Consider the following 20000-nt stretch of genomic DNA (forward strand, 5'->3'; position numbering starts at 1 on the left):
AAAAAAAAAAAAAAAAAAACATATATATTATATATATATATATATATATATATATATATATATACATATGTATGTATGTATAATATTACGTGTTTTTTTAGATACAGATATGTCTTGTAAGTAGCTAGAGATAAAAGATCTGGGTTTAGATAACCGAAGGAAAAGTAAATGAGGTAAAAAATGGACAAGGGAAATGGCTTAGAGGATTGATATATGGTATATGAAAAATTAAACTTTGAATTAATGTGATTATGATTATTTGAAAAATAAAGAGATATAGGTGGAGAATAATGTTTACTTATAGATAGATATATAAGATTTCTTTTATTTAGATTTAATTCTTGATTATTAATAATAATTTGTTTTTTTTTATTTTGTAGATGATAATTAATGATAGATAATTGTTTATTTAATATAGATAAAATATGTGGTTTATATTTATCTACTTTATAAAAAAATAAGGATACATTAGATGATATAGAACATGATATAAAATTTAATATATCGTTTTTATTTAAATTAATATTATTAATTAGAAAATAATGAAACCCTAAAAGTATGGAAAAATTCTTTGTATAATTAATTGAATAAGAATTATTTGAATATAAGGTAATAAAATGGTTTGATAAATATTTATATAATAAGAAAGAATACTTTTTTTCGTGATATATAATATCTAGAGTATAGTTGTAATTATTCAATAATTCATATTTATATTTTATATTATGATGAAAAAATTCTATAATATAATCATTATTTTTAAAATAATGTTTATCTATTTCTAGATAATTAAAATGGTTTAAAGAAATATTTTTGGAATGATCATTATTAAGGATCGATAATAATTTCTGTTTCATGTTCATAAAAAATAAAAGAATGAATATTAAATGTTTATTATTATAAACATCGTTATTATTATTATAAACATCGTTTTTATTATTATAAATATCGTCATTATTTTTATAAATATCGTCATTATTATTATTATAAATATCGTCATTATTTTTATAAATATCGTCATTATTATTATAAATATCGTCATTATTTTTATTATTATTATTATTTTTTATTTTTTTTTTTATTTCTGTATTATTGATGATGTTTATATGGTTTAATGTTTTTTGTTCATTGGTCGATATATTGTGTACACTTATATTATCATCCTCATTTCCCAAATACAAATTTGTATTATATATTTTATGTACGAGGTGTATCACGTTTTGAGATAAGATATAAATTATATATTTATTTTTTTGTAGATTTTTTATAAAAATATCCATTATGTATGTAAAATATATATTTAATATAATGAACAATGTCTGCATATTTGTAATTTTTATAAAAATTAAATAGGTATCCTCTTTTAAAGGATAGAAAAATAAAGAACTCTCAAAATTTTTGTTATCCTTATTATTTTTATTGTGATCATTATTATTATTATTATTATTATTATCATCATTGTTAATATAATTTATGTCTTTTTTTTGAATGATTTCATTTTGTAATACATTTTGAATATTTTTTAGAACCCAATTTTTAATTTCAAGATTAATTTGATTTAACAAAAATTCTAGCTTCTTATATTTGATTTGTTCCTTGAATATTATTCTTTGATTATCCTTACTAAGAACACCACAAATAATTTCATTTTGATAAATAAGTTTTTTAATAGATGGGATAATATGTTGTATATATTTATTTAATGTTTTTATATCTTTTATATTTAAATATATATTTAGAAAATTTTCATCATTTAATAAATAAAAAGAAAAAAATTCTTTTCTTTTATTTAGTATATATAGATTTACAGTTGTCATAAGTTGTTCTAGTTGTTTTAAGAAGTTATAAAAATATTGTATATCATAATTTTTTTCAAGATGTTTATTTATTTGTGGATATATAAAAAATTCTTCACAATGATATTTATATGTATTAATTAAGGAAGAGAAATATTCTGAATCGTTTGTACATTTTTTTATTTCATTATTTTTATATTTTTGTAATGTATTTATATAATATGTTTGTATTTTTTTTATAACTACTAATGTATTTTTAAAATTTAATAACTGCTTTGATAATTTGTATATTTCATTATATATATGTTTACTATATTTATCATTCTGTATAAAAAATAATTCATCCATTATTTTTTTAATATATGTAATAAGTTCATTTATATTATTTATAAAATATACTTTTTTATTAATAAGACTAACATCCAATTTGTATTTTTTCAAAGAAGTTTTTATACGCTCAAACCTATCGTTAATCCTTTTTTCCTTCTCATATTCAAAACAAATCTTTTCAACATTGGTTAGAAAACTACTAAAGGGAAGTCCGAATAAATTCTCTAGAATGATCATTTCGTAATTATACGATAAAAAGATTTTTTCTTTTTTTTGAATATCACGTCTACTATTCTGTTTTTCATACTGGTCTTTATCATTGTGATTGTGCGTTTGGTGTGTTTCATTATTTTGGTGTGTTACATTATTTTGGTGTGTTATATTATTTTGGTGTGTTTCATTATTTTGGTGTGTTTCATTATTTTGGTGTATCTCATTATTCTGGTGTATCTCATTATTCTGGTGTGTTTCATTATTCTGGTGTGTTTCATTATTCTGTTGTATCTCATTATTATGGTGTGTTTCATTATTTTTGTGTGTTTCATGAACATTTTTGTTTTTTTCTTGGGACCGCCTTATTGTATACATATCATTTATATTTTCGAAAAGATGGTTATCGATGTCATAGGAATCATTTAACAAATCTATAGCTCTACGGAAATATTTTTGATTTGTATATATTGGTTGTAGATATTTCAAAAGTTTTATTATATGTTCATAAGTCATATGGAACTTTTTACATTTATCATAAATTTCATTGTTTACAAAGTTTTTATTTATTTTCTTAAAAAAGATATTGATATTATTTATATCATTACAAAATTGTGGTATATTTAAATAAAAGATTTTTTCATGTCTATATTTCTCGTTAAGATTTATATACTGAAAAAAAGTATAGATGGTAAGACTATTATTAATAAACATATTACATAATAAAGAAAAGTTAACAAATTCGTTTTTTTTTATTTTTAAAACATTTTGATAATGAATATATTTATCAACATCTTCTTTTATCTCTAGTATTTTTAATCTCAAGAATTCTAGGATATGGAATGTGTAAAATTTTTTTTTTTCTTCTGTCTCATGTATAATGATCGTATTATTATTATTAAAATTAATGGAAAATAAATCTTTTCTCATACAATTATGAAGTTTATTATATTGTTCATCATAAGTCTTCTTATTATAAATTTTATTACCATCATACTTATTATGATTTTCTGTTTGGTCGAGGCCGTCTTCATTTTCATGCACATTCCCATTTTCCCTCATAAAAGTAATATGGTTATCATAATTTTTATAAAAAACCTCATTTATATCATTTATAGGATGAACATAATTCAAGTCTCTAACTATGTCGTCCCATTCATAATTATTTTGTTGATCTAGAAAATTTGTATTCATGATGTTTAAAAAGTTTTGTATGTTTTTTTCTACATTATTAATCTGTGAATTGAGATCTTTAAATATATAACTATATTGTATATCATAATTTACCTCGCTGTTTAATATACTTTTAATAAAATTCATTTTCTGGTTCATATGGAATATTTTCGTAGTTTGATTACCACATATACTTATATAATATTTTTTAAATAATAAAAATAAAGAAAATATAGATTCAATTTCTTCTTCTATACATACTAAATTTATAGAAAATGTATTAACAAAATCTATATATGAGACAAGTTCATTTATATTTTTAGGTGTTTTATTTATAATATTTAAAGAGTTATCTAATTTTATTGTTAATGCCTCTATAGTTTTATTATTTAATGTAGGTAAATAATTTATTAAAAGGGTCCATTTTTTATTTATATTTTTTAATATATATTCTATTAATATTGTATTATCAACTTTAAATATATGAATATTTAATTGTTTGCTCATTCGTTTTATTTTATTTTCTAATTCTTTTAACGATAAAAATAAATTCGTAATAAATTCAACATCCATTATATCTATTTCTTCAATATTCAATTCATCATATTTATTATAAGTATCTATTATCTCATAAAATTCTTGACATACATCTACCATATCATCATAAAGAAGTTTTATTTTTTCTTTTAATTCTATATCTAAATTATGTATAACCTCATCATTATTAATGAATTCTTCAAACTTTTTATTATCAACATGGGGATTATTATTATGATAACTATAACCATCATCGGGTTGGTTTCTATAAACATCAAGGGGTTGGTTTCTATAACTATCAACGGGTTGGTTTCTATAACTACCAACGGGTTTGTCTATACAACCATCGGCATGATTATCATTATACTCATTTATATTATTATTATTATTTATATTATGTTTATGAAATATAATCTTGTCAATAAAAATTTCGTTTCTGAAAAATTCTTTTATTTTATAACTTTTTATAAACTCTTCTCTCTTGCATACATTTTCTATACTTTTATTTATATATTTCGTCATGGTATTTATTAATAGTTCGTATTCTGGATATATATGTAGGTGGTTATTTTTTATGCTTATGGAGATATTGAAGAGGCACACATCATTCTTTGGAATGTTTTCATTTTCTACTCCGTTATTATTATTATTATTGTTGTTGTTATTATTGTTGTTGTTATTATTATTGTTGTTATTATTATTGTTGTTATTACTATTATTATTACTATTATTATTATTATTATTATTATTATTATCATTATTAATTTCGTTCATTTTTATAATCATACCATTGGCTACCTTGTCGTCGACGCGACTATTCTTTTCAGCCCTCTTAACAATATACCTAGCTTTATAATTTTTTATTTTCTCCTCAGTATTATAATCCTCCTTCCTCTTTGTAATAGATGAGAATAAAAATTTCTTTCTCTGCTTTTGCTTTTCCTTATCACTATTTTTCTTTTGCTTTATGCTTTCATACGGAAGAGTTCCATGTGTCTGATTTCTGGTTACATGTTTATTTGTATTATAACTCAAATTTGGATAGTTTTTATTATTATCATCATCCTTATTGTATTCTTTTTTCTTACCATAATATTTTTCTTTATCCATAAATATATGAACGTTGTGATTAGGATACTGGGGATCATTCATATCTTTTGCATGTTCATGATTAGTTTCAAAATAATGATTTAATAAATCTAGAAAATATGTATATGTATTTATTATGATATTTCGTAGGATATTATCACACATATATTGACATACTTGAATAAATTTTTTTAAATATATGCTATAACAATTACTAAGAGCTATTTTGTTATAATATATATTTATTTCTGTATCGTTTTTATTTTGAGTATTTTTTTTTTTTGGAAATTGTTTTTTATCTGTATTTTTTGTATTTTTTGTATTTTTATTTGTTTCTTTTTGTGTTTCTTTGTGTGTGTCTGTGTCTGTATTTATTTTTGTATTTGTTTTATTATTTATATTATGATTTTCTTCTTTCGTAGGTAAAAGAATACTTGTATTAACACCAGTTTGTTCATCGAATGTTTCAATACTATTCATATGATCCTTCATAAACATATCAATATGTTCTTCATTTTCTATTTGTTTCCTTTTTATGGTGATGTCGTTTTTTATTAAAAAATTATTTAAAGCAGTCATACAATATATATAAATAATGTTAATTATATATTTAATTTTGTTATTAAGAAAACTATCGAATTTCATCATATATTCATCTTGTAATTCTACATATTGATCTATAGTCATATTATTTATATTTATGTCTATTAATTTTGTTTTACCTATATGTTTTAATACCTTTTCGATTTTTATAAAACCATTAAAAAATGCTTCATTCAAAAATAATAAATTCTCTTTAATGTAAAATTTTTTATTTTTAAATTTGGTGCTCTTTATCATATTTTTCAAAAAAAAAAAATATTTATATAATTTATATTTACGTATAAATCTTAAATCTAATGCGCTCCTTAATAAATTCATATGACATTTCCATTCATTAAGTTCATAGAAACTCGTTTCGTTCTTTTCGTTGATCATAACACCGTTAAGGGAAATCGATAGCACATCCATCTTTTTTTTATTTTCCCAAGACGCTATTTCATAAGAAAAGTTGGGCAAGCTAAAAATAAACGACAAAAGAAAATATTATGTATTAACAGAAATGTAATACATACATATATAAAATAAATAAATAAATAAATAAACACATATATATATATATATATATATATATATAAATATATCTATTTATTTATAGGTACATTTATATATAACTACATTATATACATATAAAACCCATATTATATAAATCACCTCTTGACGTATATAAATTCATTATTCTTCAAATTATTTTTCACAAAGTCAATCAATTCATTGTGATTTCTCCATTTATTTATTACACTAAAACTGACTTCAATGATGTCCATATTTTTTTTTTTCTCATCCATATTGTTTTCTTCATATTCTTCATTCTTAATAATATTATCATTATTATTATTTTTTTTTTTTTTCTCTTTAATAAGAATTTCTTTATTTTGGCTAGCTACATTTTTATTACCATAAAGTTTTCCCTTTTCATCGATTTTTTTTTTTTCATCATTTATTATTTTCATATTATTTGTTATAATTTTTTCTTTATCATTTACATTTTCTTTTAAGATATCATCAATTTCGAACAATATATTTAATTCCTTTTTTTCCATACCATTTTTCTTTCTTTTAGTATAATATAACATATCCTCCTTTACAACATCTTCTATTAAATCGTCTGCATTTTTTTTTTTTTTTTTTTGTGTGTTTAACTCACAAATACTTTTTTCCTTCCTCTTTTTCTTTTCATTGAAATCATATGGATTCATAAAATTTTCGAAGTTAATCACAAGGTTCTTTTTTAACGAACTGTAGTTCATTTTAACCTTTTTTTTTTTTTTTTTTCAAAAACATGAATATAGGTTTTATACATGAAGGAGAAAAAATTTTGGAGGGGTTAAAAATGTCTAAAGGTGGGAACGCATAAAAATATATAAATAAATATATTATATATATATATATATATATATATTTATTTATTTATACATCCTATACATTTTAACAAAACACGAAATGGGAAACACATACAAAATGTATGTCGTAAGATAAGTTAATAAATTATGAATGAACGAAAAAAAGAAAAAAAACAAGTGAGAAAAAGGAATTAAATGGTACATATATTTTTTCTTCTTTTCTTTTTTTTTAGACAAGAATTGAAAAAGAAAATTAAAGGAATACATATGATATATATATATATATATAATATTGTACATAGTACACATCACACATCGCAATATTAAATATATATATTATATATACAAATAACATTATAAGTTATATTTATATACGTTTATCATATCTTATATATATATATATATTGAATTTTACATATTTTCCTATACTATATACCAAGAAAAAAAAGAAATTAAAAAAAAGCCATAATGATAATGTATGTTGAAAAAGGTGACTCTATACCATATCATATAAAATAATATATAAATATATTATTTTGAATATATATATATATATATATACATATAGAAGTACCAATTCATATATTAATAAAACCTTTTTATTAAAATAAATAAAAAAAAAATATATATATATATACATATAAAATATATATATCATATATTGTAGTAATTTTTATAGGACATTGATTAATACGCCAAAACATACTGCACATTATTTATACAATATATACATATATATATATATATATATATATATTTATATTTATATTTATATTTATATTTATATTTATATATATAAATACTTACACATAACAATTTAAATATATACAATTCAGCTCACTGAAGTGTGCCTAAATTTATATATTTAAAAAAAAAAAAAAAAAAAAAAAAACACTTATCACATATTTTTATCAAAAAAAGAGGTCGAATATCATTTTTGTGGGAGGAAATAAAAAAATATAAAAAAAAAAAATTGATAATATGAAAATTTCAAGAGATTTTATATTTATATTTAAACATCTTAATATATTAATATTTTATTAAAAAGGCAAAAAAAAAAAAAAAAATTAAAAACATATAGTAATATCATACACAAATTTAAAAAAATGGGTATGAGCTTGAACAAACCAATAAATAACACGAATGAAGCAAATAAAGGAGAAGTTAAAAAAAAAAAAATTTGTTGTGTTTGTTTAGAAACCAAAAAGTTAAGAGATGAATGTATTGTTAAATTGGGGGAAGAGCAGTGTAAGAAATTTATCGATGATCATAATAAATGCTTAAGGAGTGAAGGTTTTGATATTAAATAGATATGTTATATGTATAAATAAATATATATATATATATATATATATATATATATATATATATATATATTTTTATATTTTTGTAAATTGTTTTCTTTTATTTACAAACCAAAAAATTAATGTTATATGTGTGTACATATAAGTGTAGTAAACCTTTCATTTAAACATAAAATAGGATCACGTTTTCATCCTACATTTGTATATATATATATATAATTATATATTTATTTATATATGTTTATTTTATTTATTTTATTTTTTACTTTATAAAAAATTATGAACAAGTCATAATTTTTTTACACATTATTCATAATATTAAATAATTAGCTATTTGTACATATATACATATTTATAATATATAAAATAAATAAAAATAATATCCATTTATATATTTACGTCTCAATTTTATATTTTTGTTATTTTTCCTATTTATCTTTCTTTCTATTTTTCTTTTTATTTGTCCTAAATTGGGACAATCATAAAAATACTTTTTTTTTTCTACATATATATATATATATATATATATAACACGGAGATGTAACCATGGTGCTTTTTCAAAATAGAAAAATATTTGGAAATTTTAAATATACTCATTTAATAATAAATTATTGTACACCCTTTCCAAGATATAACATAAATTATAAATTCAACAACTTTATGAATAAGTTCCACACTAACAGTAAAATAAATATATATCAATATAAAAATTATACTAATCATTGGATATTTTTAAAATACAATAATATGTTTAAAAGATTTTACAATCCTAGAGCTAATATTAATTGGACACTTATTCGTTTTAGACATCGAGTATCACAATTAAGAAAAAAAAAATTAAAATATAAAAATCATTCTAAAGTTGCTTTGCGATTTCGTTTAACAAAGTTTGGGTGGGAAAGATTACAATCTGGAAGAAATGCTAGTAAAAAAAATGTATCAACCAAAAAATATTATGAAAAAATGAAAATAAAGTATGTTTCAAGAGATGATGTTAAAAAGTTCAAATTTCAAATGCCTAGTTATGTATTACGAATAAGAGATTCACCGGTTGATTATAATCCTAATATCATGAGGGCTCGGAAATTTTTACCTACGCATTTTGGTTAATTTTTTTTTTTTTTTTTTTTTTTTATTCTTAATTCATATATGATATAATATATAAAGATTAAAAAATAATTTTTGATGTTACATATGTAAACATAAATATATATTTGTACACGTATATATTTTTATTAATTTATTCGTTCATTTATTGGTTTTTTTATATAAATATAAATATAAATATATATATATATATATTTATTTATTTATTTATTTATTTATTCATTTATTTTATTTTTCCTTTTTGAATCTAATTAAAAAGGAACATCATTTTTATTCTTGGATTCTCAAACATATATTGTAGTAATAATTTGTAAAAAGGATATAGTTATTTCAAAAATAGAAAAATAATTACATAGGTATGGAATAAACAAATAAAATAAAATAATAAATAAATAAATAATTAAATATACATACATATATGTATATATATGTGGTCCTTTTAGTTTTCCTCCCAAATATTTATAATTCTATAACAGTCTACCTTTTCTTAATTATCCTCTTTATCAACACCTAGTCTACATAATACAATTTTAAATATGTTCAATGTTAATAATAAATATATATAAATATATATATATATATATATATATATATATATGTGAAGGCATATATGACAAATAACATATCTAACGTACATAATGTAAAATATTATAAATTTATATATACACACATATTTATATACAATACAAAAATAATATACATATGATTTTCATTTTTTCCATTTAACCTTTTTAAGTTCACTTTTTCTAACCACCAAGACCACATGGTTAAATTTGGATTCCTATATTCTGGTATGTTATATTGACTAAAAATTGAAACAAAAATTAAAAATATCAATATATTAAAATATGGAAAATACGGAAAATATTATGAACACGTTCAGGTAATTTTCTATCTTTTTTTTTTTTTTTTAATTTTTAAATATATACTATCTGGCTAGCTGGTCTAACAGAACGAAAAATCCAACAGTTCCAAAAATACTTTTTGCAAACCAATTTTTTTTAAATATTAAATTATATTTTGTCATTATTACAAAATGTAAAGTATTCAAATGTGCATATTATAATATATACTTAAAAAAAGAAAAAGAAAAAGCAAAAGAAAATGTATATTTATACATTTATATTTTTAATCATAATGTTTATTATATCTTTAAACAAAAAAAAAAAAAAAAAAATTATATCATATAAAATATTAAAAGGGTAATACATGTATATATATAATATATATATATATATATATATATATATATTTATATTTATATAATTTTATTTTCTGCTATATTTATAAATATTCACTAAATGAAAGAAAAATTATAATTCTTTATATTTTTGTTCCACATTTAAAAAGAAATGAATTTATTATTTATTATTTATTATTTATAATTTATTATTTATAATTTATCTATTTAATTTTTTTTTTTTTTTGTTTTTTTTTTCTTTTAATACTACCAGTCTTTCGACATATATTTTAATAGTGTCATTTTTTTTTTTTTTTTTTTTAAATATATTAAAAAAAATGTACGTATTTTTTTATGTTATTATGTATATGCGTAGATATTTCAAAATGTATAAAAATATATTCGTATTATTTATTATATCAAAATATGGGTAGGTAGGAAATAAAAACACAAAACATAAAACACAAAATACATAACACATAACATAAAATACAAAATACAAAATACAATAACACATAACATAAAACACAAAATACATAACATATAACATAAAATAGGTGCACAAAAAATGTAATTGAAACAAAGTTAACAAAAAAAAAAATAATAAATGAACTCCCATGTATGATTATCTTATTTTCTTTTTATAAATATGAAAAATTATTTTAATTTTTTTGAATTGTTAACTATTTCATATGGTTCATAAAAGATATACAAAAAAAAAATAAAAATAACAAAAAAAAATAACACAAATAATATATGATATATAATATTTATTTGTCTGAGTGACAAGAGACATGAAAATTTTTATCTTATTTCTTCTTTCACAAAATAAATGTTTGGAATTTTATTTAAAATTCTTAATCCTTTTGAAAGGGAAGCAGATTTATTGTGCTACAGTACTTTTTAAATCATCAATACACTACAATAAAAAGGAAGGAAAAAATAAAAGGAATATATATATATATATATATATATATATATATATATATATATATATATTATATGTATGTATATATATGTATGTATTTTTTATTTTTACATTTCCAAATATTTTGATATCATTCGCTTGGGATTCAATCTAACAAAGAAAAAAAAAAAAAAAAGAGTAAAATAAAGCACAATAAAATAATAAACAATAAATATACAATATGGGACATAAAAAGAATACACATATATAATTTTTTTGAAGTATATTATAGTAAATTATTTATTTATTCTTTTTTCCTTTTACCAGTGCTAAAATATTTTTTTCTGTGTCATCCTCAGTGTTTTTAATGGTATTTTTTATAGCCTTTAAATTATTATAAATTTTTTTCAAATTGTAATTATTCTCCCATTGCTAGAAAAAAAAAATAATAAATAAATATATAAATAAATAAATAAATATATAAATAAATATATAAATATATAAATAAATAAATATATATATATATATATATATATATATATATATATATATATTTAATTCTTTACATCATGTCCAAATGAATTTATGTGTTCTTTCGTATTTTCAACCAAGTCTTCGTTGTGTTTTCCTTTTAAAAGCTAAAAAATAAAAAATAAAAATATACATATATATATATATATATATATATATTTATATATTTATATACATTTATATATTCCTTTATCATTTATGTGATAAAAAAGTGTGAACACAAAACCATATGATTATTTATCATTTATTGCTTAAAAATTTATAAATGTTAATTTTATGCTTTTTAAAAATTACAGCTAGTAGTTCAATCATTTTATTCTTGCTCTTTTCAACCTATAAATGAAATACATACAAATATATAATATATATATAATATATATATATATATATATATATATATATATATATATAATACATTATCATGTATTTATTAAAGTTAAACAATATATATAATATATTATATTAACCTCATCATCATTATTGAAGTCATCTTTTTCATTTGTTAACATATCATCCGTTTTTTCGCACGAAGACGATATTTCATAAGAATAAGAAGAGGAATTCTTTGAATGGACACTTTCTTGTTTCTTAATCGATTTATGATTTAGATTTTCTTTTTTTGTTTTGGTTTCATATTTACTTAAACTTTCTTTTCTTATATAAGGACAGGTGTTTTTATCTTTAAAATTATTCTTTATTTTGCAAACCATAAGGTCGTTCTACAAATAAAATAAAATAAAATAAATTATACAAATAATTAATATAATCAATACAAAAAAATGTATATGAATACTTTATTTTTTTTTTATTATATACATTTTTCTTGATGTTTTTTGTTATGTCGTCATCTTCTTCACTTTCACTCATACTGCAATATATATGCTGATATAAAAAGGAAAAAAAATAAAAATATTACATATATATATATATATATATATGAAAATTTTTTATTTTCTTACGTTATTTAAGGATTTGAGTTGCTCTTCAATTATTTTTATCTATAATAAATAAATAAAAAAACAAATAAACATATATAATATACATTTATATTGAATAGTACTTTATATGAGCTTCAAATTTTATTTTTCTCTATTTTGATTTTAAGAATTATAATTTGGGGATACCTTTTCGTGTAATTTCTCATGAAATATATCATCAACTTTTGTATTTTCACCTACTAAAATATTATTCTCTTCACTAGTTGTATTCATCTTATCGTTTTTTTCTTCATATGATTCCTTTTCTTTTTTATCTTTTTCAACTCTTTCAATTTCTGTATTTGTAACATCAGCCGTATTGTTTTTCTTTTGTGCTTCATACAAATTTTTAGAAGATACATTTTTTTTTTGATGTACATTTATATTTGTCTCTGGATTATCATAAGTCTTATTCATTTGAAATTCTTCGGAAGAAATATTAAACGACTCGTGTGAGTATGAATTCTGATCATCCTCCTGAACAAGCACACAAGCATATAATAACATATGCAAAAATATATATATATATATATATATATATTTATATTTATATATTTATTTATATTTATATATTTATTTATTTATATACATTTATAAAATTTTCAACTTACATTATTAAAATGAACATATAGATTATTCAGATTGAGGGACAAGTTTTTTTTTCTCAAATTTTTCAGTAAAATAAAATGTTTGTGTAACACCTCTTCTAATTGTTTAATGTCATTTTCTAGAATGGTTCTTGAAGGTTTACAAAAACTAAAAAATAATAAATAAATAAATAAATATATATATATATATATTTTTTTTTTGATGAACAGAAATAATTATTTTTATGGGATATAAAATAAAAAAAAAATCTAACCATTCAGGGTTTACTCTATTTACATCAAAAAACTGAGTTCTAATGTTTTTCATATTCTTTCGTAGGTCATTAATATTGATCACTGTTTGACTTATCTAGAGAAATAAAAAAGTATATAAACAGAATGTGTGATAATATGTACATCTATGTATATTTTTTTTTTTAATTTTCAGTAAAGTACCTCTTGAAAGTTTTTCTTAATTATATCTTCCAAATCGACAACATATTTCAATTTCTCTTTTTTTGTCTAACGAAAATAAAATATATAACATTCATTTATATTATATATATATATATATATATATATATTTATTTATTTATTTATTTATTTATTTTCTTACGTATTCGTTTTCCATAATGATATATTTTATTTTTTCCAAAAATTGCTGGACCAAGTTTTTCACATTAAAATAAAACACGTTAATATTCTCATGTCCCTTCAAAAAGAAAACATAATATATATATATATATATATATATATATATATATATATGTATGTGTGTGTATATTTGTTTATTTAGTTGTAGCAAGGGTCATGCTAGATAAAATATATAACAAACACTTATATATTCCTTTAATATTTTTTATTTGTTACCTGTATAATAACATTCTTTGTTTGCATAAATAAACTATCTATCATATCAGATGAAACCTCTGTTTTGTTTAATGTAAATAATATTTGATTATTTATATCTTTGTTCTTCTTCAATAATTTTATTTCATTTCTATATTTTTCATTCTCTTCATTTAAATGTACTATATGCTTGGCTAAATTCTTTTTTATACTATTCATATCATCGCTAGCTAAAATGGTTTTTCCTAAAGCCTCCAATTGCTTTCTTAATATCTTATTTTCTTTTTCTAAGTTTAAATTCACTTCTTCATAATCGATGCTACAAATAGGAAGCACCTTGTACTTGTCATAATTTTCCTTTACAAGCAGTTCTCTCAATCGTCCGCATTCATTCTAAATATAAATAAATATAAATATATAGATATAGATATAGATATAGAAATATATATATATATATATATATATATGTACTGTGCAGGAAAAAAAAAAAAAAAAAAAAAATTTATATAATTATCCTTTTGCGAATTAGCCAAAATAAATAGTTGTTTTGTTCAGGAAAAAAAAAAAAAAAAAAAAAAATTTATATAATTATCCTTTTGCGAACTAGCCAAAATAAATAGTTGTTTTGTTCAGGAAAAAAAAAAAAATTTTAACTACGATGTAATAACAAATTACACATTCACATTTATATGATTTTTTATTACCTTGTACATTTTGCACAATTCGTTTACTTTGTTTTTCTCTTTGGTTATATTTTCCATTTTAGTTTTCATATTTTTTATTTTTTCATTTAATAAATGAATTTGAGTATTCCAGTGGGAGGTGTCTTTTGACGATTTGCTAGATGTTTCGGTAGAAGTTTGTGTAGATGACTCGTTCATGTAATTTTTAGAAACATTGAAATTTTCTATTTTTTTTATTTGATCATTAGTATTAGAATTTTGGTACGGGTACAGATGAACAAAATTTGAGTTGACAAGTGGATATGACAAAGTGGTGGTAATATTTTGAATATTATTATAAGGGTCATTATTTTGTATTATATTATTTTTATTAGGTAAATTATAAGAAATATCGTGAGTGTAAATGGGTTCAGTAATATCTTGTGTTGTATATAATTGAGGGGGTAACGATTTTTGCCTGTTCAAATTCATATCTTTGAGAGGAGAACATGCAAAGAAGGAATTTTTTTTTTTTTTTTGATAAGTATTAGGAGTTAAGGAGCGTGTTCTTACAAATACATTGTTGCTAGTAGGTGTAAAGAAACGAAATTTATTTATATGATTACCATTATTATTATTATTATTATAATGATTATTACTTTGAATGTTTTGTTTGGTTTGGTCATTATTTTGATAATTATTCGTTTTGTCATTTTTATATATTAATATTTCTGTTTTATTATTTTTTACATTACTGTCATTATTTATTACATTTTTTTGACTAGAATTACAGAAGAAGCTTTTATGCTTTTTTTGTCTATTTTGTGTGTTGGTACATGTGTTAAAAATATTATTCATGTTGTTTAAATTTAAATTAAAGCATCCATCGTTAACCCTACTACTCCTATTAATATTATTATCATTATTATTATTTATATTTTTACTATTAGTATTTATATTAATATTCATTTGTTCATTATCAAGTTGACCGGAATAGAAAATCATGTCATTATCTCGAACTATATTGTTTGGTGATGCATTCATATATATATATTTTTCTTCTTGTGGTGATGTAAACATAACTTGTTCATTAGGTTCATAAACAGAACCTTGTTTTATATTATAATCATTTGTATTATACATTCCTTGGATATACTCCTTATTTATATAATTATTATAATTTAGTATATCTGAATTTGGTGTAAATTGATTTAACGTGTTATTATAAGAATGTGCTTGATGATCGTTTAAATTATTTTCATATATGATATTTTTTTCATATGGTAAATTATTTTCCTGGGTATAATACTTAACATGATTATCAAGAAAACAAACACTTTTATTTTGTTTATGCTCATTGGACAATGGAATATATCCCTTTGTTTCATAAACATCAAACTCTTTATATTGTTTTTTTTGTTTACTCTGTTTATTCTTTTTTTTTTGTATTTGTTCATTATCCTCATCATTTGTATTGTCCTCATCATTAGTATTATCCTCATCATTAGTATTATTCACACCATTTGTATTATTCACACCATTTGTATTATCCTCATCATTAGTATTATCCTCATCATTTGTATTATCAACATCACTTTCATATATTTCTTCCTTTTCCTTTTCCTTTTCCTTTTCCTTTTTTTTTTTTTTTTTTTTCTTCAAAGTGGATATTTTATTTGTTCTTTTTGTAATATCCTCATCAGTATACTCAGAAATTAAATGTGGATTAATACTGTGGATAATGGATGTGGTTAATTTGTTAAGTAGATGATTTTTAGGTAAATCGATAAGGACTTGTTCATTTGTATCATAATTAAGATTTGTATTATTAATATCTTTATTATTTAAATGGTGAATATATTTTTTTTTTTTTTTGAGATGATTGTCCTTTATAATATTGGAATATTCATTTTTCATTACGTCTTCATCGATAGTATGTTCATAATTTTTATAATTTTTAAAATTTTTAAAATGTTCTTCTTCCATAGTATGATGTGTTGCATTTTCATCAATATAATTGTGCTGTTCATAAAATTTTTTTTTTTTTTCTTCATGTATACTCTCCTTATTTATTCTTGGACTATGGGATGAAAAGTTATTATTATAGCATAAGTTTTGTTTACTATGATTATTATTAGAAAGTCTCGAATTATTATTATTTACATAATTAATATTATAATTATTGCTACCCATATTGTTCTGTTCGTTAATTGATTTAATTTTTAATTCCTTATGATCATATACATTATCATAAATATTCCCGACAAGTGGTGATAACAAATTCATAGTACCTTTCACAGACATTTTTATAAATACACATAAATATATATATATATATGTAAATAATTTCTTTTTTAAGATATTACATATACTTTTATTTATGTATTTATATTTATATATATTTATATTTATAAATATTTATATATATATATATATATTTTTTTTTTTTTTTTTTCTTTTTATCTTTTCGTCATACTGAAAAAGCTGAATAATGCATAAACAATTTTTACATTTTGACAAAATTAATAAATAAGAAACAAAGAAAAAAAAATATATTTAATATTAAAAGAATTTACAAATGTACATAATATTTTTATTATAGTTGACAAGTTTTAAAAAAAATACAAAAGTACACAAAATTATACGTTAAATGAAATGTCCAATAACATTATTTTATGTACACATGAAAAATAAAATTAAAAAATAAATAAATAAATATATACATATATACACAATATTATATATATATATATATATATAAATCATTTGTGTATTTATTTTATTTCTTTTTTCAGTGGTTATTATATATAATATATATTTGTCTATTTTTTTCTTTTCTTTTTTTTTTTTTTTTTCCCTATAATATTCAGAATTATACATAATTTTAAAAAAGTAATTATTCTATGTATTTATATATATATATATATATATATATATACATATATTATAACAAAAAAAAAAAAAAAAAAAATATTTATAATTGTAATATGCATACATATAAAATATGAACCGTAAAATACTTCTTATTCATTGTAAAATAAATACATGTATAAAATAAAACACAAAGAATAAAAACACATAAAATAATTTTCTTTTTTATAAACAAAACTTTAAATATATAAAAAAAAAAAATTAAATAATATAAAGAATGATATATAATATATCATATATTCAAAATAAAATAAATATTCACATTTTAAATTATGCATAAGTTATATGGTAACAAAATTGTTTATTATGCTAATAGTAAATAATAATTACACGTATAATTATATATAATTATATATATAATTATATATATATATATATATATATACAAACAACTATAAAATAAATAAGAATTATTTTATGTATCATATGTTTCCCATACAATACATAATTATTAATTATTTTCTATTTTATTTCATTTGAGGTTTTAATTTTAATTTCTGTTTTGTTTTTTGTAACATCTTTTGTTTTTGTTTTTGTTTTATACTTTCTTCTTTCTCTACAATGGCTATAATATCGTCTATTTTTTCTCTCTTCTTTTTATTTTTTTTGGAATTATTGTTTAATAATAGTTTTAATTTTTCATTTACATGAACCTGAAATATATATATATGTATGTATATATGTGTGTATATATGTATATATATATATGTGTGTATATATGTATGTATATATGTGTGTATATTTATATATATATATATATATAACATTTCTATCTTTTTTTATTGCTTACATTATTCGTTGTATCCTTTTGTACTTCTTTTTTGTTCTGATCGTTATTTATTTCATGACATGCTTTCTTATCTACTTCCTGTGCATTTTTCTTGTCGTCATCATTTTGTTCTTTTTGTTTATTTAGAGAATCATCTTTATCTTTTTTTTCATCTCCACTTCCATCTTGAACTTTTTTTTTTTTTTTTTTTTTTTTTTTTTTTTTTTTTTTTTTTAATTTGTCGTCATTATGTACATCTATATTACATGGCGATTTTTCTTTATTATCATCTATATTATTCTTATAACAAGTTTCATCTGTTGCATTGTTTGTTTCAAGAATATTAGAATGTGCATTATTATTTTCTGTAGTTAATACATTATTACTCATTGTATATTCCAATAATAAATTATCAAAGTTTTTTTTCTTATTTGCATTATTTGAGCTTTTATTTTTTTTTTTATTTCCACTTTTCGGTTTATTTTTTTTTTTAATTTCTTTCATTTTATTAGAATTATAATTTTGTACATTCTCTTGATTATCATCATCATCATCATCTTCTTCATCATCAAATTCGGTGCTATCATCATCACTGACTTGTACGTTTGTTTGTTTTTTCTTCTTCTCATCCTTGTTTTTTTCATTCTTTTCTTGATCTTTTAACTTTTCTACTTCATAAAAAAATTCATCATATTCGTCTACCATATCAGCCCATGAGGTGTACTTATTAATCTATAAATAAAAGGTATATAAATATATAAACATAAATATAAACATAAACATAAATATAAACATAAACATAAATATAAACATAAACATAAATATAAACATAAATATAAACATAAATATGTTTATATGTATATGTAAACACCTTTGTGGGTGATATGCTTTATTTATATAATTTTTTTTTTTTATTCATAAATGTGCTTATAAATTTCTTTCCTTACATCGAAAGAAAAGGTGCTGAAGTCTTTTTTCTCATTTTCCTTTTTTTTTTGATCTTCTTTCAGCTGCTTTGTTTTTCTTTTTATTTTATCCTCTTGTCTTAATATTTCGTAAATATTATTTTTATGATTCATTATATATATATATATATGTATATATATATATATGAAACT

At 19.4% G+C, this 20000-nt stretch overlaps 6 protein-coding genes across 6 annotated transcripts in view; 2 read left to right on the plus strand and 4 right to left on the minus strand.

Annotated features, from left to right (window-relative positions):
* The window catches only part of PRSY57_1024900 (hypothetical protein), a gene marked incomplete at both ends in the record, with an annotated part of 20121 nt that extends 13136 nt beyond the window's left edge, over nucleotides 1–6985 (minus strand). Inside the window, 2 exons of the mRNA XM_012907838.2 lie at nucleotides 90–6195; nucleotides 6390–6985. Coding sequence (XP_012763292.2) covers nucleotides 90–6195; nucleotides 6390–6985 — 6702 coding nt within the window. The remainder of the gene's footprint in view (nucleotides 1–89; nucleotides 6196–6389) is intronic.
* A 1199-nt stretch (nucleotides 6986–8184) lies between these two features.
* PRSY57_1025000 (cytochrome c oxidase copper chaperone, putative) lies at nucleotides 8185–8388 on the plus strand (the record flags this gene model as incomplete). Its single annotated transcript, XM_012907839.1, has 1 exon — nucleotides 8185–8388. One exon carries the CDS (start codon nucleotides 8185–8187, stop codon nucleotides 8386–8388), a length of 204 nt encoding a protein of 67 aa, XP_012763293.1.
* A 540-nt stretch (nucleotides 8389–8928) lies between these two features.
* On the plus strand, nucleotides 8929–9492 carry PRSY57_1025100 (hypothetical protein; the record flags this gene model as incomplete). The annotated part of the gene is made up of 1 exon (XM_012907840.2): nucleotides 8929–9492. One exon carries the CDS (start codon nucleotides 8929–8931, stop codon nucleotides 9490–9492), a length of 564 nt encoding a protein of 187 aa, XP_012763294.2.
* Nucleotides 9493–9976: 484 nt separating this feature from the next.
* PRSY57_1025200 (hypothetical protein) lies at nucleotides 9977–10516 on the minus strand (the record flags this gene model as incomplete). The annotated part of the gene is made up of 3 exons (XM_012907841.1): nucleotides 9977–10004; nucleotides 10217–10294; nucleotides 10419–10516. 3 exons carry the CDS (start codon nucleotides 10514–10516, stop codon nucleotides 9977–9979), a joined length of 204 nt encoding a protein of 67 aa, XP_012763295.1.
* Nucleotides 10517–11552: 1036 nt separating this feature from the next.
* PRSY57_1025300 (hypothetical protein) lies at nucleotides 11553–17486 on the minus strand (the record flags this gene model as incomplete). Its single annotated transcript, XM_012907842.2, has 15 exons — nucleotides 11553–11588; nucleotides 11709–11747; nucleotides 11901–12008; nucleotides 12143–12214; nucleotides 12402–12440; nucleotides 12575–12826; nucleotides 12924–12989; nucleotides 13067–13105; nucleotides 13232–13561; nucleotides 13696–13840; nucleotides 13947–14041; nucleotides 14128–14193; nucleotides 14288–14383; nucleotides 14542–14913; nucleotides 15225–17486. The coding sequence occupies 15 exons, from the start codon at nucleotides 17484–17486 to the stop codon at nucleotides 11553–11555; spliced, it is 4017 nt and encodes a 1338-aa protein (XP_012763296.2).
* A 1094-nt stretch (nucleotides 17487–18580) lies between these two features.
* On the minus strand, nucleotides 18581–19961 carry PRSY57_1025400 (hypothetical protein; the record flags this gene model as incomplete). Its single annotated transcript, XM_012907843.2, has 3 exons — nucleotides 18581–18766; nucleotides 18904–19614; nucleotides 19830–19961. The coding sequence occupies 3 exons, from the start codon at nucleotides 19959–19961 to the stop codon at nucleotides 18581–18583; spliced, it is 1029 nt and encodes a 342-aa protein (XP_012763297.2).
* Nucleotides 19962–20000: the final 39 nt, after the last annotated feature.

The sequence above is a fragment of the Plasmodium reichenowi genome, chromosome 10, assembly GCF_001601855.1.
Source record: "Plasmodium reichenowi strain SY57 chromosome 10, whole genome shotgun sequence".
NCBI lineage: Eukaryota > Apicomplexa > Aconoidasida > Haemosporida > Plasmodiidae > Plasmodium > Plasmodium reichenowi.